A 25,982-nucleotide genomic window follows, 5' to 3' on the forward strand; every position below is an offset into this window, starting at 1 on the left:
TTTCTCAGACCTTAATGCTATGGTGGGTTTTTCATTCCTTTACTTGTGTTTACTTAAGTTTTTGTTCCCCAGTGAGAAATCACTAAGCCTGTGCTGACGTGTCTGACCCTAGGTGGGGCCCGAGCCAGCAGGGTTTATCGCTGATGAAGAACTTCAAGATTATAGCTGATGCAAGCAGAGGCAAGGGAATTTTTCTAATCTCCTTCATTCTGTGCCTTGATTTACTCACACAATTCTCCTACCAGCTCCCTGGGCACATGACATGACTTTCTTGACAACTGACTGATGGCTCAGGGGGTTAATTCTAAACCATGGGCTCTCAGCCTTTTTAGATTTGAGCCACCCCTGAATAGACTCAAGTCACCCCTCAGAAAATGACAGGTCTTAGTTTTCAATTTTGACAACAGAAAAGTAATAGAGCAATTCTTCTGTTGCAAAGAATTCAGAAAGACCACAAGAGGTCAGAATGTTTTTGACACTAAGGATTCCCATTTGAAAGCTTTGGGCGCTTTTACACGTTTTCCGGGGGCAAAAGGGGGCAACACTTTAATCAGAGCGGGTCCAGGAGCTGCTCTAATTATAGTACTGCCATGTCTTATGCATCAGCGTCCCCGAGTTTAAAGCTCGTTCGAGGCATTTTAGTTCAAATGCCCCCACTACCATTTTTAAGATCGGGGGTGCTGATACACCAGACACAGAAAGCTGCTGGAGCATGGCAACTGCCACACTCCAGCAGACTTGATTAATCCAGGAGCAGCCTGTGCGCTAGTGTATAGGCACCCTCTGGGTTTATCCTGTGAATCACATCTACACACCTAACAGAGCTAGTGTCACTGTGTGACATCCTTGAAAGGATCACAAGGCATCCCAGGGTGCCACCACACCCTGATTGAGAATCACTATCCTTTGGGACTGCAATACTGCTCCAAGCACTAGCGTGTGCTTTGCATCCATCAGGATGCAAGCGCAGATTATAATAAAGTCCTTCCTGTCAACAGAGGTAAATAGTTCATGGACCTTGGGTACAATTTTCAAAAGTACCTAATGCCTTGCCTACATGCAGCTTTTGTACTGGTTTAAGTATGCTGGTTAGGAATGCAACTTTTTATTAATATAATTATAATATGCTTTCAAATGCAAGACATTCTTCATCAGGTCTAACTAGAACAAGCCAGGCACAGCATCCATCCATCCATCCATCCATCCTACACAGGTGATCCTATAAAAAATATCACCCAAAGAAATTCTTGCCTCTTGCATAATTTCTGGACCACCACAGCTACCACATCATTCCTACACTTCTATAATTATAATATCAACACAACACCAACATATTTATACCAGCATAACTGTGTCCATACCACTTCCTGATTTTAAAGTACTCCTGGAAACTTTACTAGACTGGGAAGTATAACTACCAGTAAGCAGTATCAGTTACTATCCTGCAATTTCTAAAACCAAAGCACCAAAAAAATCCCAAACAGTTAAGATTATTAAGCAACTCTACAATCTGTTAAGGTTATTAAGTTACAGTAATGTGTGACAACCTAGCACATAATTTACAAAACCCCAAAATCTTACAGTGTTCACATAATAAACACATTATTTTTATCTTCTGGAATAAAGAAAATGCATTCCACCACAACACAGCCACCGTCTGACCCACTGATTCTAGATTTTTGTAATGGTATTTTTATTTTCTTATTTCTGGTATTCAAATATTTTAAGAAATGCTGGTAAGTAAAATGTATTGTAAAATATCTGTATTATGTTAATAATATATTAAGCATTACTTGTCATTACCTTGTTTGGTAAAGACTTTTAACCCTTACTTTTGAGTCAATTTTGACTCAAGCATGTCCATTCAATAGACTGATGCAATATACCACTCCTTAGCTGTTTTGGCTTACAGAGCACATCACCCATTTTAAATACACCCCATTACAGTAAACTCTAGTTAATTTGCCACTCCAAGGGGAATATAAATAATTCTGAATTATGCAGCACTGAGCAATTATCAGGAGGCAATAAATTAGGTGGGAGGGGAAGAAGAGAGATACTAACAGGAAATTTGAACAATGACAACTACAGCAATAGTAGAGAATTATTCCATACGCAAGTTAACCAGAATATATCTCATTGTTCACTGACAACAGAAATGGTGAATCATGAATGTTCAGGTTCAGGATATTTTACCAGTTAAAGAAATTAATTTCAATTTATGCAAATCATATATAGCTCAATGGTCACCTGATCCTGGCATCTAGCACATACAAAAATAGCAACCATGTCTTGAAAATAATGTTCTAAGATGGCTTAATAGACCATTCATATAATGTTACTAACATAATATAATATTACAGCTACAAATAATATTCATTGAAAACAAATCACTGTGTAGCATTAATATGTTTTGCTACAATTTTTGTTTTTCTTTCAAAAGTTCTGTTTTACTTTTCTAATTTGAATATACCAGTGATTATTAGAAACTAGTTGCTACCTATGTTAGAGAGAGACTACTCCTCCATAGCATATACATAGTTATATTTAAACAATTGGAAAACAAAAAAAGTCATACAAAAAACCTCCATGCACTCAAAATAGTCTCAGGAGAAAGCTGCATCTTGCAGTATGGGTTCTGATGAATACGTATTCAGTACAAACCAAATGACCTTCAGTACTGTAGTGTACACCCATGACAGCATGGGGTACTCTTATTACAGCTACCAAAATACAGACTATACAGCTGTGTCCCCACATAGATTTATATATGGGGTTAAAACTGGAAAGAGTGTAAGGGCCTCAGGTACCTGCATCTCCAGCTGAACTCATCATGCAGGTTCTCAGTTAGCCTGAGGATTGAGACCCAAGTAGTTCCCTGCATTATCAAGTATTTGAAACCTGGCTGATTTCTATTTTAGGAACCATAACATTTTCCAGTTGTGATCATTTAATTTCATGTTCACTCTCTAGTAAATTTCTTGGTGTTCTTTCAGTCACAGCTATTTTTATTTTTAACATACACAAATGTCTTTGACCAACATAAACTGCCAATGCTAGTTATCAATGTATGGTTTTCTTGTAACATGACACAGCACTGACAAGTCTGCAACACGCAAAACCTACAACTGAGTGCACTGCTTTCAGAGGCCTCCTTTCCCCATAATGCATGTTAAGCAATATTGCTGCAAAATGAAGCAGAAGATAGGGCACTGCTTCAATTGGCTAAAATTAGCTACTGAAAATAGCAACTGCTACAGAAACATTAGAACTTGCTTTGCATGCATGAAACTCACAGTGCAGAAAATTCATTTAAAATGTTCTTTAAAAGTTTTTAGGATAAGCAGTTCAGTCAAATGTCAAGTCTCCTAATACGTGAATCAGAGGGGTCCCTTGTGTTGCAGGCTGGGAGGGGGATTATACAACTAGTTTTCATTACTGTCACCAGTAAGTGGTCCTGACCCTCCATCCTTTGCATTACAAACATCAATGTGCTCCACTAATCACACACAGGCAGCCGAATTCTCTCCAGTTGACACACTGTGTCTTATTCAGAAACTCTAAGTAACAGGTTGTCAATCAGGGGCACGCGTACCCCTGGGAGTACTTTGAAAGTGGGCACTTCACACCACTGCCTCACAGAAGGGCCAGGGCTGGGTGACAGATACCACGCTGCCACCGCTATGCTGCTCACCACCCCTCACTCTGTGTCTGGCCACTTGCCACCCCCCTCCGCTCTGCACCTGGCCTCTCACCCCTCTCCCCCTCTCAGGGTACACTTATTAAAAAGGGGGCCACCGGCGGTACATTTTTAAAAAGGCTGAAAGCCCCTGCTCTAATACATTCATACAGTAATAGATTTAAGGCTATAAAGGGCCATTATGATCATCTGTTCAGACCTCTTGCCTAGCACAGGCCAAAAGTTTTCAGTCTACATCAAGCCTATATTTTGAAGTATAGTATAACTTTGCTATTATTTACTTATGTCATTATTAGTTGCTGTTATATTTCTAATATTTTGCACTTCTATAGTATCATTCTTCTGAGGAGCTCGGCCTACTTGAAAACTGTCATTTAAATTTTCTTCACCATAGCTCTGTGCCAGAGCAAGGAGGTATTGGGAAACTGTGACCAAGCTGTGAAAAACCCTTTCTCCACCTCCCCTATTTACAACTCCGTATCCTAGTAGTAATCCCGTTCATAGCAGTGAGCTCACATATAGAATAAAGGATTAAGAAATGTAAATAAAGATGGCAGAGTCTGTCCCTTAGTTAAAGTCCTACAAAGAATCTGCGGGAGCAGCAGCATTAGAACCGAAGCCTCCCAAATCCTACGCCCATACTCTGACCACAGGACGATCATTTGTGTCCTGTGTCCCTTTTGCCTGCAGCAATCTCACTAACATCAAGGGCATCACAGGGGACATCCAAATAGAGGATTTCACTCATTGGGCTAGATTTTGAGGTCCTTACTCAAGTTTTCTCCCACTGCAATCAATGGGCACTTGTCTTTAGTAAAACTGTGCCTGAGCATACAGCTCTGTAATACCAAGGTCTGCTGAAAGAGTGTCACTGGAAGATCAAGCAAATGCAAAAGCTGTCAGGAAAGCAACAGCTATTCTTTTTTTGAAATTGTAAAATTAGCATCTTTTAATAAAATCACAGCAGCTAAAATAGTGTAAGAAACACAGTTAAGCTCCCTGGGCTCAGCATGGAAAATGACTTCAGCTAGAAATGCAATACTGTTTTGCAAAATGGGCTAGTCTGAGAATCTACTTGTCAGTGGGAGCGTCTACATGAGACACTTAATATGCAGTAGTCCAGGGGTTGTCAACCAAAGGTACACGCACCCCCAGTGCTACTCTGAAGAGTCCCAGGAAGCATGCGGGGGTGGGTGGGGACAGAAGGAGGGCCAGGGTGGGGTGAAAGCAAGGCCACACAGATGCCTGCTGCCACCCCCCGCTCTGCATCTGGCTGCTCTCCACCCCCCACCTCGGTATCTGACCATGCACTGTCCCTCAGCAGCCAGGGGTGCACTGCTCTGGAACCTATTTATAGCAGGGCACATACATTCTACACTACAAAGTATTTTTGCACATGGGCTACACCCTCAGAGCAGGGGTTGGTAGAATATTATGACTGATTACACAATCACTTCTCTTCTATTTACTACATCTCAGACATTTTCTAGGAATAAAGCAAGTTTAAAATAGAAGCTGGATCTTCCTCGTTGAGCTGAATGCCAGAGGGCAGAACAAAAAGAAACCAGAGCTACAGACACAGTCTCTCTTCCTTCTCGAGTAGATCAGTGCCATACCAATGTCAAAGTAGTCTCTTTAAGTCAACCTGCCTTAGCCTTTCAGGGATAATTCATGGTAGTAGGGCTACAGGTTGCACTCCCAGTTAGGGGCTTGGTAAGCCTTCCTAGACATTTCCTTTTGTTGTTGTTTTTTACCTCATTTACCTATAAACATAACAGCGGTACAAAAAGGGAGGCAAATTCTGAACTAAATTGCTGAATTTTGGGATGGTTTCAATGAAAGTTCCTCAACTGCATTCGCAAGCAGCACGAACTCCCGGGTCTTTGGGAGTATGGTGGTGAAGGGTTGAGAGTCATTCTCAGATTCAGCTTATACAAGAAAATCTCAGCTCTTCCTACAATTGTCACTATTCTCACTATTTTTCTTGAGAGATAAATAATATTATCTTGACAACGAATATTATGCTTCCCCACTGTTTTAGTGGACTCTATCTTTTACACACACACACCAGGTTTTCCAATATCTCAATTCTTCTCCTGGCTCTTCACTAATCTCTCTCCAGTTTTTCAATATTTGCCTTAAACTGTGGTCTCCTGAACTAGCCGCAGCATTCATGAAGCAGTCACACCAGTGGCAAATGAAGAGGCAATCTAACTTTTCTACTCCTCCTCAACAGTCTCATTTACAGATCCAAAAATAGTGTTAGCCCTTTTAGCCATCAAATAATCCTGGTGCACATTTTTAGTGATTATCCACCAGGATCCTCAAGTCTTTTTCAAGATGTCATGAAGAGCAAATCAGTTGTTTTAGAGTTGTCTTAAGAGGAAAAATGTAAGCATAAACAGAATTTATTTCTTTTTGATTTTTTTTCTGTGTCCTACAACATACTCACCTCTTCCCTTATTACTATTTAATAATTCTTCATATCTTCCAATTTAAGGCACTTAAAAGGCATCACACATTTAAATTAAACTTTACAAACGTCTCCATGAGGCATCAAAGTGTTATTACAGTAACTTTTTAAATCAGAAATTAAGATAGATAGGATAATTGATCTGATAAGTGCAAGTTAATACCAGAGTCAAGAATAGAACCCAAACATCTGTAAGTTCACAGATCACTAGGTATTACTGCCTCCCATTTTCCACTCCGTTGTTTATCTCGGTTTGTTCTTTTTTACTCAGATATAAATGGATACAAGCTATAAGCTTTAGATCTAGATAAGAATGTTTTCAAAAGGCACAGGTGCTCAGGCGTAGGCATTTGTTTCAGTGCACTACAGGGACAGAAAGGAAGTGCAGAGTTCTAATACAGAACCACATTTCCCCCAAATCTGGAAGTGTTCATATCTTAAATAAACTGCAAATGGAGAACCATGTATGCTTATAAAGAATCTAAAACCCTACCAAAGCAAGACTAAGGAGAGAAAATAATATGCAACAGGTATGTAGTTATGTTGCTTACTGTAGAACTGGAAAGCCTAGGATGACAGGGCTGAGCACAGTACAAAAAAAAATATCAAATGGAACAGGAAAGGAGAGACTATGATTGGAGAGAAGCTCTTTCTAAAATAGCCTGAAGTATCCTCAAAATCCTAGAACTAGTATGGAATAAAGGGATGTGATTATGAGCACAGTGGGAAAACTACAGTGATGACAGGAGAGCGCAGTGAACGAACACGTCAAAAACCTTCATTCATTCATTCGTTCAGTCGTTCATTCATCCTGCTTTGGGATAATGTCCAGCGTCACTTGCACAGCAAGGTTCACAACACTAAATCCAGAGAACACTTCATGAGAAACATCTACTTGGCTTTTATCAGCTGACACCCTGTTAGCTTGTTATACTTCCATTTCTCAAGGGAAAAGGAAGAGTTAAGATAATTATTATCCCCACTATCCCTGCTCTTTCAACACAGCTACTTGTCCACAGAGGTGTCTGAATTTAAAATAAATCTGACAAATGTTGAAGACGTGTTGCTAATCTTATCTCACTGCCCTCTATAAACACAATGGGTTGGCAATGTCCATTGTTCACAAGCAACTTTTAACTGCTTTGTTGTCTACAAATGCAGTGGGCCCACAGCAGAAGGAATCGAGGGAGGTACACCACTCAGCACACATCCAATAATCCCTCTATAACTGCATTATGGATCTCTTACAGGCCAGATTTCCTCCCATATCCCTGTTATGTATAATTTCCCAAAAAATAATATTTCTGTTCCCTCTAAGACCCAAATCTCCAGCTATTTCTCAGCTCTCCCTCCCTAGCATCTGTATTTACATATTCCAGTTAACTACTAAGGTCCCAATTTTGTGTTTTCACGTGTACTTTCCCAATGTATACAAAATCAACATGAGCTCTGTGTATGCCATGACAGAAAAACTTATTAAAAATATTCCTGTGTTCTTCAGTACATTTCTTCAGCAACATAATATAAAGTAATGGTTTTAGTTACTCTGTTTCTTAAATCATTATTGGAATCCCTCCTTATTCTTTTTAACGAGGGAGGATTGCACACTTAATCCATTTACAACACATGAAACCACTCCTTTCCCCTTAAAGAAATCCAGAAAATTCAACAGAATGAACGTGTATCCTGATGTTTCCACCACCCCGCTGCAACTTAAAAAGTTTGCTCTGAGGAATTAAACATTCCCTGCAAGACAGAAAACTGTTCCAAAGAGGCAATGTAGCCCAGTACATGGACCTGATGCACAGATATCTAAAACTTTATATTCGGCCCCAGGAATATAAATCAATGTATTTTAAAGCTCTCACTGAATGATCTAAGGTTTCATGAGTAACACAGTTAAGATCTTTTTTAGCCAGTAATTTTTGACAAGGTGACCCTTTATGTGTCCCTCTTTATGGTTTTGAGAAGAAACAATGCTGGACATTAAGGTTCAGATGAGACTCAAGACTGTGTTCAGGCCAGGAAGAAGGTAGGACAGTCTGCAAAAAGGAACTGCTTGGATGTCACAGTGACAGCACCCCGCTGTGTCCTATGGAAGCAATGCAGACTCAGGGTGGGTCAGGCAGCACCTGCCTCATTGCTAACCTGATTTAGGACAAGGTGCAAGTGACACCATGAAAAGCTGGGGAAGAGAATAAAGCTGCAGGTACAAGCTACCGTGCCACAATCCATCCCCTCCAAAAATTCCCTTAACATACTGAAGGATATAGCTGTAGCTTTTCTAGAGTGGTTGCCTGCTACAGACAAAGAGGAGCAGAATCTTTTCAGAATGAGAAGAGTTTAATCAGACCATAAAGATAGAAATATATACTGTACGTGTGTGTGTGTGTGTGTGTGTATGTGCGTGTGTGTGTGTGTGTAACATTAGTGACCAACGCTCACAGTACTGAGATATTGCAAACAATATAGTTTGATACTCCTACTGCAGCCAGGAAACCAAAAAACTAAAGAAAATACTTACTTTAAATGTCTGAAGAGGAAATATGGCCCTACTGACCTATAAAGCAGGTACACTAAATAATAAACAATGTAGTACCTCCTTTTATACTCATAGTATGTGTGTAAATAAGGGGGTAAAATAATAAATGTGTAGTAAGGCATGCCCCAATACATATATTTTAAGCAATAAGAACATGAAAGGGTCATACTACAGGTCAGATTGGATCATTATTGGACAAGAAAATACATTTTTTCTCTACAAGGCACAGACTCTGGGGTTGAAACTATGTAAAATTAATCTGGGTTGCAATTAAAGCTGAACCGGTACTGCAAAACTCAGAAGCAGATCTTGAAATAAATCCACACAGTTCTGTGTATTCATATACAGCATTGTAGTTCAAACTAAGATGCCAGTCACTCAGGGAATTTCAGAACTGAACTCTGACCTTCTTCCTAGAGGTTCTTAGGAAGCGGAAGTTTTTCTACAGAAATTTTAGATTTTTGGTGGGGGAAAAAATGACAAAAAATATTATCACAAAACTTTTGGTTGACCACAAAACTTCAATCCAGACATGGATTGTCTCATGAAAGCTGTCATTCATGTGTATCCTACTCTTTTTTTTGCGTTCCTTAGATGAATTTTATTTCTATTAAGTACCGGTCTCTCATATTACTGAACTACTGTGGTACATCATGGCATTCCATGGCTTTTGGAATATGCATGGGAGTATTGGAGGGGAAGGAGTTTGCATGGAAAACCCAGCAAAAAGATGAAAATGAGAAGAACTGAAGTACCCAAAAAACTCCCCTGAGTTTTTATGGTGACATTTCCATATTATGTTATTTTAGTGTCAGAAAAAACAGTTCTGACAAAAGAAACTTTTGACTTATCTCACTCGCGACTGAAGCTCAGAGATGTTCAGATTCCACTTTCTGGTTTGGGCTCTTTCTGCTGTGCAAGGTGGAAGTTTAAGTGTTTTTAACATCAAAGGTTCTGGAAGTAGAGTGGGTAGCATTATCATCCAGGATATTTAAAACTACACAGGCCAAAGGACTAGAAAATATACTGCAGAAAGCAAGCCTGAATTGGCAGATGGATTAAACTAATAGGTCTTCTCTTTGTACATTAAAAAAACTGACGCTCCCCAAAAACAAAATGCTGTACTGCACACACAGTGCTCTTGCTGAGGACAGGATAAAAGATGTCAACCTATGTGCAACACATTGCTAAATGCAGCTGGGAGATGCTCAGAGACTATAGCAAATGGGACTAATCAACAAGGCCAAGGACGGGAAGACAGATGGACTATGAAGGTGAGAGAATTCTCCACTCAAAGTCAAGTTACGATTAAAAGATGCTTCACAGATATTTCTGTGGCCTCTGAGCTTTAGAAGCCCCAAGAGCTACTTGCAACGCTACTTGTGTGGCAGATCAGGGCAGAAGGTATGCAATGGGTGTGGGACTTCTTTAAGTCCCCTAAGAAGGTAAGAATTCCACCTCTCCTTTTACCCTCTATGCTCAGAAGCATGTCCTGTCCCCTCCCCTTCCCATCCCCTTTCCTTCCATTTTTCCTTCCCCTGTTTGCCACTACCACTGTCCCTGCTTTCCTGGGAGCAAGGACAGCTCCTGTTCTACTCCAGCCAGACTGCACAGGGTCTAGGCTCAGCCCAAGACAGCAGCAACAGCAGCAGGTGGGCAGGTTCCCCCTCCCTGCCTCCTCACCCTGGGTGTTCCCCACTAGCTCAGAAGCAGATGTGGGGCAGGGGTATCCATGCACCCACCACCCCCATTACTGCTGTTGGCCCCAAGCAAGCAAGCTGGAGTGGAACAGGATCTCCCCTCACCCCCAAAACAGCAGCACCTGCAGATGGAGAAGGGGAGGATAGGGAAGGTGACATGCCTCTGAGCAGGGAGAGAGAAGGGGGGAATTCCTACCTGCTTTAAAAAGTCCCCAACTGCTGCTCCCATGGCATGGTCTGCCTGCCCCAGTGGTTGCAGGGAGGAAGCTGGAAGCAGGAGGTGCACCCACCCTTGCAGCGCTGGTCACTGCTCACCCACCCTCTTTGTAAAAACCTGGTGCCAGATATTGGAGCTAGCTCATGGATTGGGGGAGGTAGTTATTTAGGTCTGAGGGCCACGTAGGGAGTTTTGATGAGCTGTCACGGGCTGGATCAGCATCTTTGCCCCCCACCCCCAAAACAACTCACCAAAACTCCCAGCGGGGCTGTGGGCAGGCAAGGAGCAGTGTTTGAGAGCAGGACAAGCACGTGAGGCCGAGATCATGGGCGACGGGGAAGCTTCAGCCAGAAGGCTCCTGCTCCAGTGCGCGAGTCTCTGGCTCTAGCTCCTGGCCGCCTTTCACCCACTCCACCCACCCAGCACAATGAGTACCCATCTGCGGGTGGGTGGAGTGGGTGAAAGGTGGCCGGGAGCTGGAACTGGAGCTAGTGCTGGAGCTGGAGCCCTGTGCGCTGAAGCTTCCCCCTGACCCACCCGGAGCAGCACAGCAGGAGGAAGACCCACAGCTGGAGGTGAGGGGAGCACAGCAGCACCCAGCCAGCTGCAGCCACATCAGGAACAGCCCCACCAGAAGCTGCTTGTGAAGGCCACGACTGACCAGCAGGCACAGGTAGGAGCGCAGAGCAGGGTGCCTCAGCAGGAACTGGCAGGGCCCGACCCCATGCAGAGCACTGTGGGGGCAGCCGTGAACCAGATCCAGTAAGTTGGCAGACCAGATCCAGCATGCAGGCTGTATTCTGCCCACCCCTGTTGTAGATCAACAGCTCTGTTGGTCTACTGGCTCTAGGAATCCAGAGGTTCACAGGCCCTCTTCATCAATCCTATGCACACAATGGGATGGCAGCGAGGAATGAGATTTCACTGCCTTTGCTGAATGGTGTGCAGAGTGTGGACAGCCTTCTTGTGAGAAAGCAACAGAGGATTTATCAGGCCCCCAAGCACCTGAAGCTAAGCCTTACGTCTTACTTGAAAGATGGCACTTTCAGTATAAAACCCTTAATGTCATACTGGCACTGGTTCAGTACTGACTCAGAAGGCTGAGTGCCAATATTGAATCGCTTACACCATTTCCTGCAGCACTGGGGTTTTCCTTGGGGGACTCCCATCCAGTTGCTAACCAGTGCCAAAGCTCTTCATTTTTATGAGTTCCCAGGCCATGGCTTTCCTGGGAGCTGTTCTATGTAAATAACCATCATACAGAGCCAATCTGATTGAGCTCATAAGATAATGTGCCTAAGGAATATTGTACAGTTTGTGTAACACACTTAAAAAGTGTGCATAGGCAGTAGGGTGAGAACAGCCTGCTACTGCTGACAACTTATGGAGTTACTTATTTAGCTGATGTATCTATCTGTGCTTCAGTGGGGTCATTACCGTTTACTGTACTATGCAGGGAGGAGATAACAGAAGAGATGGTCAGAGAGCTTTTGCTGGGTTTGAATTAACTCAAGTCAGCAGGGCCAGATGAACTTTATCCCAGTGTCCTGAAGGAACTGGCAGAGGAGACCTTGGAGACTTTGGAAATGATCTTTATGAAGTCATGGGAGATTGGCCAGGTACCAGAGGACTGGAAAAGGCCAATGTAGTGCAAGGAGCAAGCAAAGAGGAGGACCTAGGAAGCTACAGAGTCACCTCAGTACCTGGGAAGTTACTGGAGTATAACCTAAGGAAGGTTATTTGCAAGCATCTGGAGGAGGAAAGGCTGATCACAAGCAGCAAGCATGGACTGATGAAAAATAAATCCTGTCAAACAAACCTGATCTCTTTCTTTGACAAAAGAACTATCTGGGTAGATGAGGGAATGCTGTGGATATCATATATCTGGATTTCAGCAAGGCTTTTGACATGCTCCCACACAACTGATTGCCTTGAGAAGTTATGGACCCTCCATCACTAGAGATGTTCAAGAAGAGGTTGGACAGCCACTAGTTGGGAATAATGTAGGTGTAGCGATGCCTATGTTCTACTATGGGTATTTCCCTTGCTTCTGGGCTCTGCTGGTTGCCCCTCTCCTCCCCACTCTCTTTTCTGCTACATATGTGAAGGTATTTTAAGCCTTCCTCAGAGTCACTGGGTGTTGGCTTCAGCCAAGGCTGGAGACTTTGACTGGGGTGTTCCAATTCTCCTGCTGGGACCAGAGCTAGAGGTTCCTGACTAGAGGGTCTTGGCCATCTGTACAGGGTCAAACTGATTGCCATATTTGGAGTCAGAAAGGAATTTTACCCCATGGCCAGATTGGTATGAACAGAGGGGGTAGGGTGGGAGGGGGTACTGCTTGCCTCTGTAGCAGGGGACATGGCCCTCTACCCAGGATCACTTGAGCACATATTGACAACAGGTCATAGAAGCAGGAATTGGCTGCCGTGGTTCTCCTGCTTTACCTATGGCAGGCAGGTTATGGTGTTAGGTCTATGTTGTGTCAGGGTTGAGGACAGTCTTATATGGAGTTTAGATTATGGATTGTATAGGATGGTTTGGATAGGGATGATCCTGCCACAAGCAGGGAGTTGGACTGGATGACCTCTGGAGGTCCCTTGCAGCGCTAGCTCTCTCTGACTATGAAGTTCCAAGTGCTGTTCCTTTTGCTGGTAATTTCAAGAGCTATTTGAGTAGTTCTGAAAATCTTTCCTTGTAGGTCTGTTACAAATCTATTTCATTTTTGTGAAGATCCAAATCCAAAATTCTAATTAGCAGCAATTATTACAATGCTCTCAGTTCCTGCTCATTAAATTTATATGAGCTGTAAATATGCAATGGCACATATTTGTGGTCATCGTAAACATGTTCAAATGGGAGCCAACAATTCTTACACAGAGAAAAGCGGTCTAATAGTCTGCAGGGATGAATTGCCTCAGATGAGTGTTGTGCTCTAAAAGCTTAAAGAACAGCAGCCTCTTTTGGTACTTTATGTAAGCTCTTTTGTAAGTCTGCATGACTTAAAATCAACTGATTTCTTTTGTTGGCTAAAGAGTAGAGATTTAATTATTTGCTAACACACTGGGAAAGAACTGAAAATCCACCATGCTGCATGTCTGTGAAGAAAGGAACTCCCTGTTGAGTTCAGTGGGTGCCCTGAAATCACCTCGGGTGTTTTACAATGACACAGAAGTCACTTTACAAGTGAAGTTCTGTTTAATACCATCTTGAAGAAATATCTTTTTAATCCTCTTAAATCTATATAAATAACGCTCCTTTATGTTTTTTATATGCTGGGTTTGCAGGCCAGTCATGAAAATGTTATCTTCTACTTGTCTGTACAATGGGCAGCTGTTCTAAGTTCACGCTGCCCAAGTGGGCTTTTTGAAGGGGATAAAATGACCAGAGATTGCCAACAAGGTTGCTAAATAGTGTTAAGCTGGATCCCATTCTATTATCTTCATTCACATGAAGTAGTATCTAATGCCACAGTGTCACTGAAACTAGCAGGACCACGCCACGATAAGTACTGCTAAATGTAACTGTGGAAGAAATGGGCAATGGAGGACAGATTTTATTATGCAGACTCTTCTACACTTGGAGATGATCTGAGACTTAAATTCATTAACTTGGGCTAAATACGGACCTTCAAAAAGCCTGAGGCAGAAGTGCTCAGGTGTTGTGCTTTACTCAAAGCACCCTAGATGAGTGCGGAGTGAACATAACTCATGTTTGCCCTTGTGGGGGGAGGGAGGGGGACTGAAGTGGGCTGCACTGACTGAGGCCAGCAGGTTGGGGGTGCTCCCGCATGGCCCTTCTCCCCAGCCCCGACCCCCCACCAGCTGTCAGCAGTGGCTGGGAGAGAGAGGGAGGGGGAACTGAGCCCCCCTCCCCACCTACCATGCAGCCTCTCCCAACTTGCTGGTTCAGGTCTTGTGGGTGGGGGGGGGGTCAGGCCAGGCCCACATGGCAAGGGGGCTCCCTTCCCCCCTACACCCAGGGCTACTGACAGCTACAGCTCAGAATCACATGTGGCTTTTTGCTGCATCAGGAACTGGGGTTGGGGGAGATGGGGGAATGGAGCCCTACTGCCATATGGACCTGGCTTGTTCCCCCTTCCCCCAAACACTGAGCCAGCAAGCTAGGGGGAGCCCACACAGCAGGCAGGCTCCACTCCCTCACCCCCCCAACCTGAGCCTCCTGACAGCTGCATGCAGGAGCTGCACCTTGGGGCTGCCCGGCCCAGCTTTTTGCTGTGCTGGGAACTGGGGATGGGCCATGGAATACAGCCCCCTTCCAAGTCGCTGCCCCCTAGCTTGTGAGCTCAGGTTTTGGAGGTGGGGGCACAGTCTGAGCCACCAAGGTTTGGAATAGACTGCCACCAGAGGTGGTTCAAGCACCTACTTTCATAGATTTCATAGACATTAGGGCTGGAAGGCACCTCGGGAGATCATCGAGTCCAGCCCCCTGCCCAAAGGGCAGGAAGTCAGCTGGGGTCATAGGATCCCAGCAAGATAAGCATCCAATTTACTCTTGAAGGTGTTCAATGTAGGTGCTTGAACCACCTCCGCTGGCAGACTGTTCCAGACCTTGGGGGCTTGGACAGTAAAGAAATTCTTTCTTATGTCCAGCCTGAAACCGTCTTGCAGGAGTTTGTGACCGTTCGACCTTGTCATCCCTTGGGGTGCTCTGGTGAACAGACGTTCCCCCAGATCCTGGTGGTCACCCCTGATAAACTTATAGGTGGCCATCAGATCACCCCTGAGCCTGCGCTTTTCCAGGCTAAAGAGTCCCATGGCTCTCAGCCTGTCATCGTAAGATCTGTTTTCCTGACCTCTGATCATGCGCGTAGTTCTCCTCTGGATTCTCTCAAGCTTCTCCACATCCTTTTTGAATTGTGGAGCCCAAAACTGGACACAGTACTCCAGCTGCGGCCTCACCAAGGCCGAGTACAAGGGGAGAATGACGTCCCGGGATTTGCTCGAGAAGCATCTATGGATGCACGCCAGCATTTTGGTCGCTTTACTAGCCGCAGCATCGCATTGCAGGCTCATGTTCATCTTGTGGTCAATGATGACCCCCAAGTCTTTTTCTTCTGTAGTGCTAACCAACGTAGCACTGCCGAGCCTATAAGGGTGCTGCAGGTTTTTCCTCCCAAGGTGGAGAACCTGGCATTTTTCGGTGTTAAACACCATCAGGTTCTCATCTGCCCATTTGCTGAGCTTGTCCAGGTCACCCTGGATCACCCACCTATCTTCTGGCATGGATGCTTTGCCCCAAAGTTTGGTGTCATCGGTGAACTTGGCCAGTCCACTCCTGACTCCAATGTCCACATCATTAATGAAGATGTTGAACAGTATGGGTCCCAGGACAGAGCCTTGAGGGACCCCACTGGTTACAGGGCACCATGATGAGTGACTGCCATCAATCACAACCCTCTGGGTCCGACCACGAAGCCAATTTCCCAGCCAGCATACTTTGAATGCCTTCAAGAGACATTTGGATGTATATCTTCCTGGGATCCTATAACCCCTGCTGACTTCCTGCCCCTTGGGCAGGGGGCTGGACTCATGATCTTCTGAGGTCCCTTCCAGCCCTAATGTCTATGAATCTATGAATCTAAGGTGGGTCCATGCAACAGGGGCACTCCATTCCCTACCCCCCCTGCCCGCCACCAGTTTCCAGCACAGCAAAAAGCTGAGCAGGGTTCTGAGCTGCAGCTGTTAGGAGGCTGGCATAGGTAAGGTGGAAAGGGGTGAATGGAGCCCCCTTGCTGCACAGGCCCAGTCCAGCACCTCCCAAGATCCAAGCCAGCAAGCAAGGGGGAGCCCTGCACAGCAGGGAGGCTCCATTTCCTACCTCTCTCCCTGCTTGCCTGGCTGCACAGGAAGGAGATGGAGCCTTTTTTGTCTTCTCTCTGTGAGAGACCAGGGCAGAGGCTCTCCCAGAGTTGGAGAGCAGCAAGCTAAGGCTGCAAGCTGCTCAGCAATGGACCCCTGGGATGCCAACAAAATGAAACCTACCTTGACTTGCGACAGGATCTAGTACAGATGTGTAATAAAGCACTCTAATCTAAAGCACTTTAGTCTCATAGCACATCCATTCAGGGTTCACTGAAAGCAGGATCCACCATTTTCAAAGCATTCTATGTGCCGTGAACATCTGTTCAGCTACAGCTGTAGAGAGCTTTCTGCGTGCTTACTGCACAATGCCTGTACCTAGCCTTAATTGTTAAAGCCATCACATTTTTCTTAAAAATCTATACACATTTTCCATCAGCTATATTTTTTTCTTTAATAGCCTCTTTTATCTGAAAATCTCAAAGCACTTTGCAAAACATTATTTAGGTTTATCCCCATTTCTTTTAAATTTCAAAAGCAGGAAGTGAGACACTTGTCCAAGGACAAGTAGTAAGATGGTAACAATAATATATAATTGATCGTTCTGTTAATGTAGGAAATGATCTATAGTATAAATGATCTATTGCAAATGTCCAGGAGTGAAAATTGTGCTGGCTTTATCAGAGAATTGTGTTTGCAAATTATGCCTCAAGGATGTCATAAGTTCATGTTCCATACTGAAGAATCAAGCCACTTTTTGCAATTAAGATTCACTGAAGTAAACAGAAAAGACTCAAGATACACTATCATAGGGTCTCAGCTATCACTAAGATCATTACAGAAATAAAAGATTTTCATCATTTCAAGTTATCGCAATGTAAAGATATGGTGACTTTTACTAAAGAAACACAGAAACATTGGCAATAACTGCTACATGAACAGACATCGCACCTAAAGTACAAGATATCTTGGAAACAGGCTTTGTAAAACATTTAAGTTCTTTACAGTTAGGCAAGTTTTGGCTTGCTATAATTTAGAACTTAATTATAATGTCTGCTCTGATACCATTTCTTATTAATGCTAGCTTTAATTGCAATTTTCACTGTCCTATTCCAATACCATCTCCACGGGTTCTTGAGACAAAGAATTTTGATTAAATTCCTTGCCTAGGGCCTAATTCTACCCCCACCCATTCCCCGATACACATGTACATTTCAAACGGAAGCCAATGAGTGTTTGTATGTACTGCTGAGGGTAAGATGGGATTAATACAGTACTTTTTGCCTTTGCATTGGTACAAAATACTTCTAACTTGAATGAACATACACGTAGCCCTGGAAATGTCAAGGCGTAAAGGCCAGATTCTCAACTAGTGGGACTGGTGCAAGTACAGAGCATTCAAGAGAGATCCTTTGGATGAATATGTCTCTTTGAGAATATAGCCAAATATCTATAGATTATTGACCACTATTACGGCAGTGTCTTTTTAGGGGCAGGTTGATTTGAGCCCAGGGAAAATACACAGAAAACTGTTCTCTTTGCGGCAGAGCTACACAGTCACGTTCCATGGAAATCTGTGTTGTGTTAAACGGAAATTATTTGACTTTTGCAACATGATAAATAAAGCATATTCCAATAAACTACTGATCCCCTGCCCATGATGCAGCAGATTTTTGTTACAAAAGCATTAAAAGGATCTGACAGCTTTTGGGAACATTTTCAAGTCACCACAATGGCAACCATAGCCCTCATCACTGCGACCCTTTTGTCAGAACTAAAGAATACAAAGTATATTTGGTAACGTGGAAACCAGGAAATATGAAGGGGAAAGAAAAAGAGAGAGTGACAGACATTATCATTAATTCTGTTTAAATAAAGCCTCAGGTGCTAAACTGGAGTAAACTTGTCTAGTTCCACTGAAGTCAGTGGAGCTCTATTGATTTACTCCATCTTAGGATCCAATCCTAAGAATTTCTAAAAGAGACTGATTAACTTCCCACTACCAGGGGGATTTATATTGACATTGCTTGGTTGTGTAACTGCCATGGAAATACACAGGATAGCTGGTTTCACAACATGCAAAATCAAAAGGAAGACTATCAAACAGATCATTAATAATGTCAGGGTCTGAGGTTGGAGAGATACTTGCCCTGATTCTTCATTGTGCTACACGTTTTGCATTTAACTTGACTGCCTGTTGTAGCAGAGTGAGCTGTACAATCTTAAACGCTACATTTAGTAAACTTAATAGGAAGTGCCCATAGGTATTGTAGTTCGAACTGCTTGTAGGGAGTCACACCTTCAGAATATTCATCAGAAAAGTGTCAACAATGAAACAAAGACTTATAGAGGCGCAGAAGAAGAAAAAAAATAAAATAATCCAATTTGAAATGACCAGTGACTCCTAAAATGCAAAACAGTTTGGACAGAACATGCTTACCTGTGTAGTGCACCACGCATGTCTGACCCTTCTTTGGAAATGTCCTCCCTGTTGAAAATATAAAATCTATTTAAAAAAAATCTTTGGTAGCATGCCTGCTCATGATCAGCTTTTAGAATGAATGGGACGAAGAGACTAGGTTGGGGACTAAATCCAGGGCTGGTTTAGGTCTGACTGACATTTTATCCAAACGGCCAATATCCAGAAGGGAAATAGGTAACTATGGCTTAGGAGAGAGAGTTCCCATTATGATCCATGTTTAGTTTTGGGAATAATACTAGCATGATGGGCTAGCCAGCAGTGACCTAGCCCAGGGGTTTTGAAAGGGCAAAAGATGATTGGAGGACTTGGGATTCCCTTTCCTCACCAATCGGGCCCGAGAGACTCACCCCCCCCGTCCCGACTGGCCCCTGGGGTCACCTGGAGGGGGATAAAAGGGGCAGCATGGGCTGACTCAGGGGAGAGACCAGTGAAGGACAACAAGGAAGGAGCTTCACAGAGCTGAGCCAGCGGGGTAGGAGCAGTGCCCTGGAAGAGCCTGAAAGAGCAGGACCTGCAGGCAGCAGTGGGACCCTCATCAGTGCGGCATGAGGCCAGCAGGAGAGGCTCCCCACTGGGCTCCAGGATCCCCTAGGAGAGGCTGCAGCCAGCAGGAGAGGCTCCCCCAGCTCCAGGAAGGATCTGAGCATCGGCCTGAGAGGTTCCCAGCTCTGCTCTCAGCTCCTCCAGTCAGAGGCCAGACAGCTAAATGTGAGGCCAGGGCTCCAGAAGGTCAAGACCCCTAGCAGGCTGGTACAGTGGTGGCTATACAGCAATGTTCCTGTCTACCACATGGGAGATTTGGGCTCAAATCCCAGCTGTGGTAACTTGGGGTAAGTGAGCTAACAAAAAGTGAATCTTCTTGCAGGGGAAAGGGGCCATTGTGTTTTCTCCCCCTCCAGGTACCAAGGCCCTATATTTCCTTGTCATTTGACATTTTGCATTTTGTGCCTTTTCACCAACCCGTATTGTTTGTTCTGCTGTTTGTGTTTTGATATTTTGTTAACCCTGTTTTTTGTCAATGACTGTAAGTGTCTAACCTTTGTTGAATCCTGCCCCCTTGGGCATTGTAGTGTCCACTATACCCTCTGATTTATGCCTGTTATGTTCCCAGTATTAAAAGGTATATGGTTAAGTCCCCATTGGTGGTCTGGCTCTGCTCTATAGGGGAAGGAGAGACCCTACACCTCCCACAGTGCTTGTGCACCTGCTTTGATCCCTTCAATTGGAGAGGGGGTACCTTTTGGAGTACCACCCGGGTTACACTAATATTTTCTCATAATAATATTGCCTTTTCCTTTCATACAAGTATAACATATTTTACACTAACTGTAACATTAGATGTTCCCCATCAATGGACTATATCCTGTTGTTGCAAGGGGATTCTCTAAAAGCATAATGGACAGATCATGATCTTAAATTTCTCTGAGCCATTTTGCTGGCACTTACAAACAAAATCAAACTCTGAGATAGTGGTAAAGTTCACTGTTAGTATTCATAATTCAAATGCCACATATTTAACATCACATTATGAGAATACATGCAATTAGTAAATGGGAAAGCTTCCCCAAAATCCTTTCTCATACAATACGAATGCATTTTTTAAATTGGCAGCCTTGAGGCAGTATGCCACTGATATCCTGAAAGGAGCTCTTGGAAGCCCCTCTGTAACAATGGTTATTGCCCCTTGTTCTGACACTAGGCATAAGAGAGTGTTTGAATGAAGCACTTGCCATTGCTGAGAGTTACTCATCCACCCTAAGTTCTGCCACCAGGCTTGGACAGGCATATAAAGGTGCAGGGACATTTTCCAGGACACATCCAAAACTTTCCAAGTAGCAGCAGATCAAAACAGATACCACTGATTTGCAGAACTGATTGGGCAGGCACAGGACCCAGGCTTAGCAGAACTGATCTGCAGTATATGAGATGGGATGTACTAGTGGAGAAACAACCCAGGCAGGAGCTTCAGAAGTTGGATATTAAAGCAGGATCCTGAGCCATCCTCCATGATGGCCTTCTGCTGTCTCTTCTGTCTGAGTTTCGTGTGCTAACATGGCATGCTTTATTATCAGGTATGATCTGAGATGCACAGTTGTACAGCAGAAACAAACAGTAGGAGGAGGGCAGAAGAGACAGTAGGTAAGTCAACCAGAGATTCCTAACATATAGCCATAAGTAGTGAAGAGGTTTCCAAACCTTTTACAAACTGCCTACTCTGTTTAGACTGGGAAATGGCAGCAACTGCTTCTTACAATTTATTTGTACAACGCCTAGAACAATGGGGCTGTGATCTTGGTAGCCATAGCTAATGCTACTGCCACCCACAACAGGCCCCAGGCAAAGGATATGCTATTAGATTCAGAATTAAATCAGAAGGAATATGGCATCAGTCATCTCTGACCCAAATTCCACATTAGTAAAGTAGGTGTTATGCTAATAAATTCAGTGGACCTGTATCAGTTTGCATGAGGGCTGAATTACTGTTGAGTAAATCTGGGACAACAGTACATACTAATTGTGGTTTGATGACACTGTTCAAATCAAGCAGTTTAGATGAAGATTTACAAACCAAAGAAAAGACATTTATAACCTTAATTTGAACAGCATCTTCCATAGTTAGCACATCTCTGTATACTGCACAGGCAAATAATACAATTCCAGGACTAAATTCCATCCCCAGCAGCACTTACAATAGCTGCCCTTCTTCCATGTATGCAGATCCCCCAAATGTAGGGCAAGTGGGAGCACCATTTGGCCCTCAAAGCTAAACAATGACAGCAGAAGAAGAAATGAAGAGTGGAAAAGAGCTCAAGCCAAGAAAGGTAATCCAAGGATGAAGCTGGCCCCTTCATATGGCTGTATATTAGCAATGGTATTTATCGTCAGAGGTAGTATGGGGATGCCACATGCCCAGAGCAGAGCAGCCGTGACTTGGTTGTGAAAAAGTGGTCTTATAAATGAAGATTAACGGTCTGTCTAAACCTGAGCTACCCATTGCAAACCTGGGAGAAATGGCCAGGCCTGTCAAAATGCTGCTGCTGCACCAAACATTGATGCCGTACCTGGCCAAGGGTTCATGAAAAGCTTTGGAAACACATTTAGGAAACTCTGGGAGCCTGCATGTGAAAGGCTCACTTCGGTCACTGCTACTCGCACTGCTCTGCAATTGTGTCTCACATTCATTCCCAAGCTGTCTCCACGGGAGTCAGCTGTAACATGGAAAAGTGTAACATGGAAACAGGAGTGGTGTCAGTGGACAAGCGCCCTAAAAGCTGTCTTGCTGCTGCTGCCCCAAGGATGCCTCCACCAGCATGGGCTTGGGAAGCCAGCCGGCACTGGCCGCTGCCTGGGGGCTCCGGCGCGCCAGGCGGGGAAGCGGACTGCACTGGCATTTGCTCTTGTTACCCCTTGAACATGACTTCGCCACACTTGGATTCATGCAGCTTTCAGCAAATGCCATTGAGACAGGCCGGCCCGCTGGCAAGGCAAGGGGCAGCCCCCGCTCGCACCCACAGACCCTGCCGCAGCCGCAGCCAGGGGTGCGCCCACCCACCTGTCTCCCCTGCAGCCCCGGCTGCTGCGGCTGCCCTCTCGCCAGCGAGTGCCCCCCCACCCGGGGCAGCCCCTGCTCCAAGTGCTCCCACGTCCTGCCCCTGCCCCTGCCCCTGCCCCTGCCCCTGCACGGTACCGTCTCCCGGGGAGATGGTCTCCACATCCACGCCCATGGCCGCCGCCGCCGCCGCCGCTGCAGAGCCCGAGCCCGAGCGCCCTGTCCCCGGCGCGGCTGCCCCGACTGAGCGCCGGCCCCGGCCCCGCCGCCGTCACCGCCGCAGCCCATGCCTCCCCCGCCAGCGCGGGGCGGGCCCGGGCTGCGGGGGCGGGCGCCTGCTGCCGCCGCGGCCCCGGCCCCTGCTGCGGCGCCCGCAGCCCCTCGGCGGCTTCCCCCGGCGGAGGGGTAGTGGGGACGCTCCGCGATGGCCCCGGGGTCTCGGGGGCCTAGAGAGCACTCTCCGGGCGCGGAGCGCGTGGGCACACTGGCGCAGCCCCCGGAGCAGATTCCGCCAGAGCCGGCGACCCGCAGCTTTTCACAGCCGCAGCCCGGGCAGATCCCGGCTTCGGGAAAGCGGCGCAGAGGGCGAGGTGCATCCTCCCCCCCCCGGAGCAGTGGTGCTCAACCTTTTTTTGTACAAGGACCCACGTGCAAATATTGACGGCCAGTCCGGACCCCGGGCCCCTCACTCCTCAAGCCCTGCCCCAGGTCCCAACTCCAGAGTTCAAATTACTGGGGAGCTCTGCCCCCCCCCCAAGAGATGAGAGCCCCTTTGTAAGATTTGAAAACCAAAACCTCGAGGATCTCCAGTTTTATTAGGGCATCATGAAGGGCAGGCCTATCTTTTGCAGACCCCCACAAAAGTCAAAGTGTGGTTCAAACTCTGCCCAGCCCCCGAGTGTATGGGGTACAGGTTGGGTGTGAGGGACATGGGAGGGGCCCTAAAAAGCCTCAAGCAGCCCCTAGAACACAGCACAGGCCTTTGCCCAGTTTAACCAGAAGCTTTATGATGGGCTAGGGGCCTCGGGCAGGGTGGTTCGCTGTCAGACTGAAGTGAAGTGAAAAGAAACAGAACTCCATTGAAACCAGTGGGGCCCCTCAAGACTCTGTCCTAGGGCCTATACTATGTAACATCTTCATTAATGATGTGGACATACGTGTCAGAAGCGGACTGGCCAAGTTCACTGATGACACCACACTCTGGGGTAAAGCATCCACACCTGAGGACAGGAGGGTGATCCAGGCAGATCTTGACAGGCTCAGGAAACGGGCGGACAAGAACATGATGGTGTTCAACACCGAAAAATGCAAGGTTAGCCACCTTGGGAGGAGAAACCTGCAGCATCCTTATAGGCCTGGCAGTGCTATGCTGGCTAACACTACAGACAAAAGACACTTGAGGGTCATTGACTTGAGGGTTGTAATCGATGGCAGTCACTCATCATGATGCCCTGTGACCAGTGGGGTCCCTCAAGGCTCTGTCCTGGGACCCATCCTGTTCAACATCTTCATTAACGATGTGGACATTGGAGTCAGGAGTGGACTGGCCAAGTTCACCAATGACACCAAACTTTGGGGCAAAGCATCCACGCCAGAAGATAGGCGGGTGATCCAGGCTGACCTGGACAAGCTCAGCAAATGGGCGGATGAGAACCTGATGGTGTTTAACACCGAAAAATGCCAGGTTCTCCACCTGGGGAGGAAAAACCTGCAGCATCCTTATAGGCTCGGTTAGCACTACAGAAGAAAGAGACTTGGGGGTCATCATTGACCACAAAATGAACATGAGCCTGCAATGCGATGCTGCGGCTAGTAAAACGACCAAAACGCTGGCTTGCATCCATAGATGCTTCTCGAGCAAATCCCGGGATGTCATTCTCCCCTTGTATTCGGCCCTGGTGAGGCTGCAGCTGGAGTACTGTGTCCAGTTTTGGGCTCCACAATTCAAAAAGGATGTGGAGAAGCTTGAGAGAGTCCAGAGGAGAGCCACGCGCATGATCAGAGGTCAGGAAAACAGATCTTACGATGACAGGCTGAGAGCCATGGGACTCTTTAGCCTGGAAAAGCGCAGGCTCAGGGGTGATCTGATGGCCACCTATAAGTTTATCAGGGGTGACCACCAGGATCTGGGGGAACGTTTGTTCACCAGAGCGCCCCAAGGGATGACAAGGTCGAACGGTCACAAACTCCTGCAAGACGGTTTCAGGCTGGACATAAGGAAGAATTTCTTTACTGTCCGAGCCCCCAAGGTCTGGAACAGCCTGCCAGCAGAGGTGGTTCAAGCACCTACATTGAACACCTTCAAGAGTAAATTGGATGCTTATCTTGCTGGGATCCTATGACCCCAGCTGACTTCCTGCCCTTTGGGCAGGGGGCTGGACTCGATGATCTCCCGAGGTCCCTTCCAGCCCTAATGTCTATGAAATCTATGAAATCTATGAAGTCATCATTGACCACAAGAGGAACATGAGCCTTCAATGTGATGCTGTGGCTAGTAAAGTGAGCAAAACACTAGCTTGTATCCATAGATGCTTCTCAAGCAAATCCCAAGATCTCATCCTCCCACTGTACTCGGCCTTGGTGAGGCCGCAGCTGGAGTACTGCGTCCAGTTTTGGGGGCTCCACAATTCAAAAAGGATGTGGAGAAGCTTGAGAGAACACAGAGGAGAGCCACGCGCATGATCAAAGGTCAGGAAAACGGACCTTATGAGAGACTGAGAGCCGTTGGACTCTTTAGCCTGGAAAAGCGCAGGCTCAGGGATGATCTGATGGCCACCTATAAGTTTATCAGGGGTGACCACCAGGATCTGGGGGAGCATTTGTTTACCAGAGCTCCCCAAGGGATGACTACTGCGAGACTGTTTCAGGCTGGACATAAGGAAGAATTTTTTTACTGTCCGAGCCCCCAAGGTCTGGAATAGACTGCCGCCGGAGGTGGTTCAAGCACCTACCCTGAACACCTTCAAGAGACATTTGGATATTTTTCTTGCTGGGATCCTATGACCCCTGCTGACTTCCTGCCTCTGGGGCAGGGGGCTGGACTTGATGATCTTCCGAGGTCCCTTCCAGCCCTAGCATCTATGAATCTATGAAATGAGTTTGTCTGGGCTGTGGGATAGGAGCTGCGCTACCAGGAGCCCAGACAACAGAATGGCAGAACAAAGGCTGGTTTGATCCTACAAAGGTCAAGACGATTAAAAAAGAGAGGCTCTGTAACACCCATGGAACAAAGAGTTTAGAAGGGATCAGGTAGATTGCAATGAGCCATGAAGTCACGGGACTCCTTTGCTGCTGCCTGAATAGAAATGCTGCTCAGGCTGCCAGACAGTTGGTGTTAAACTTTGGGTGCAGCAGAAATCAAAAGGGGTACAACTGCTCCACTGCCCCCCTTTGATCTGCCTCTGCCTTGGGCTCCTACGCTGCTTCTTGATGGTCATCTCCCTGGGCCCCCAGTGTCTGCTGCCCCTCAGTTATTAGCCATTTCCATTGTTGATTGGAA

General features: G+C 45.7%; 1 protein-coding gene across 1 annotated transcript in view; it reads right to left on the reverse strand.

Moving 5' to 3' along the window:
• FKBP1B (FKBP prolyl isomerase 1B) overlaps positions 1-22,919 on the reverse strand; it is a 63,326-nt gene extending 40,407 nt beyond the window's left edge. Inside the window, exons 1-2 of the mRNA XM_090031358.1 lie at positions 22,622-22,919; positions 18,892-18,939 (exon numbers count right to left, since the gene is read on the reverse strand). Of these exons, the coding sequence (XP_089887484.1) occupies positions 18,892-18,939; positions 22,622-22,658 (85 nt within the window). The 5' untranslated portion in view covers positions 22,659-22,919. The remainder of the gene's footprint in view (positions 1-18,891; positions 18,940-22,621) is intronic.
• Positions 22,920-25,982: the final 3,063 nt, after the last annotated feature.

Source organism: Crocodylus siamensis, chromosome 1 (assembly GCF_052110815.1).
Source record: "Crocodylus siamensis isolate JL-2025a chromosome 1, ASM5211081v1, whole genome shotgun sequence".
In the NCBI taxonomy this organism is placed as follows: Eukaryota; Metazoa; Chordata; order Crocodylia; family Crocodylidae; genus Crocodylus; species Crocodylus siamensis.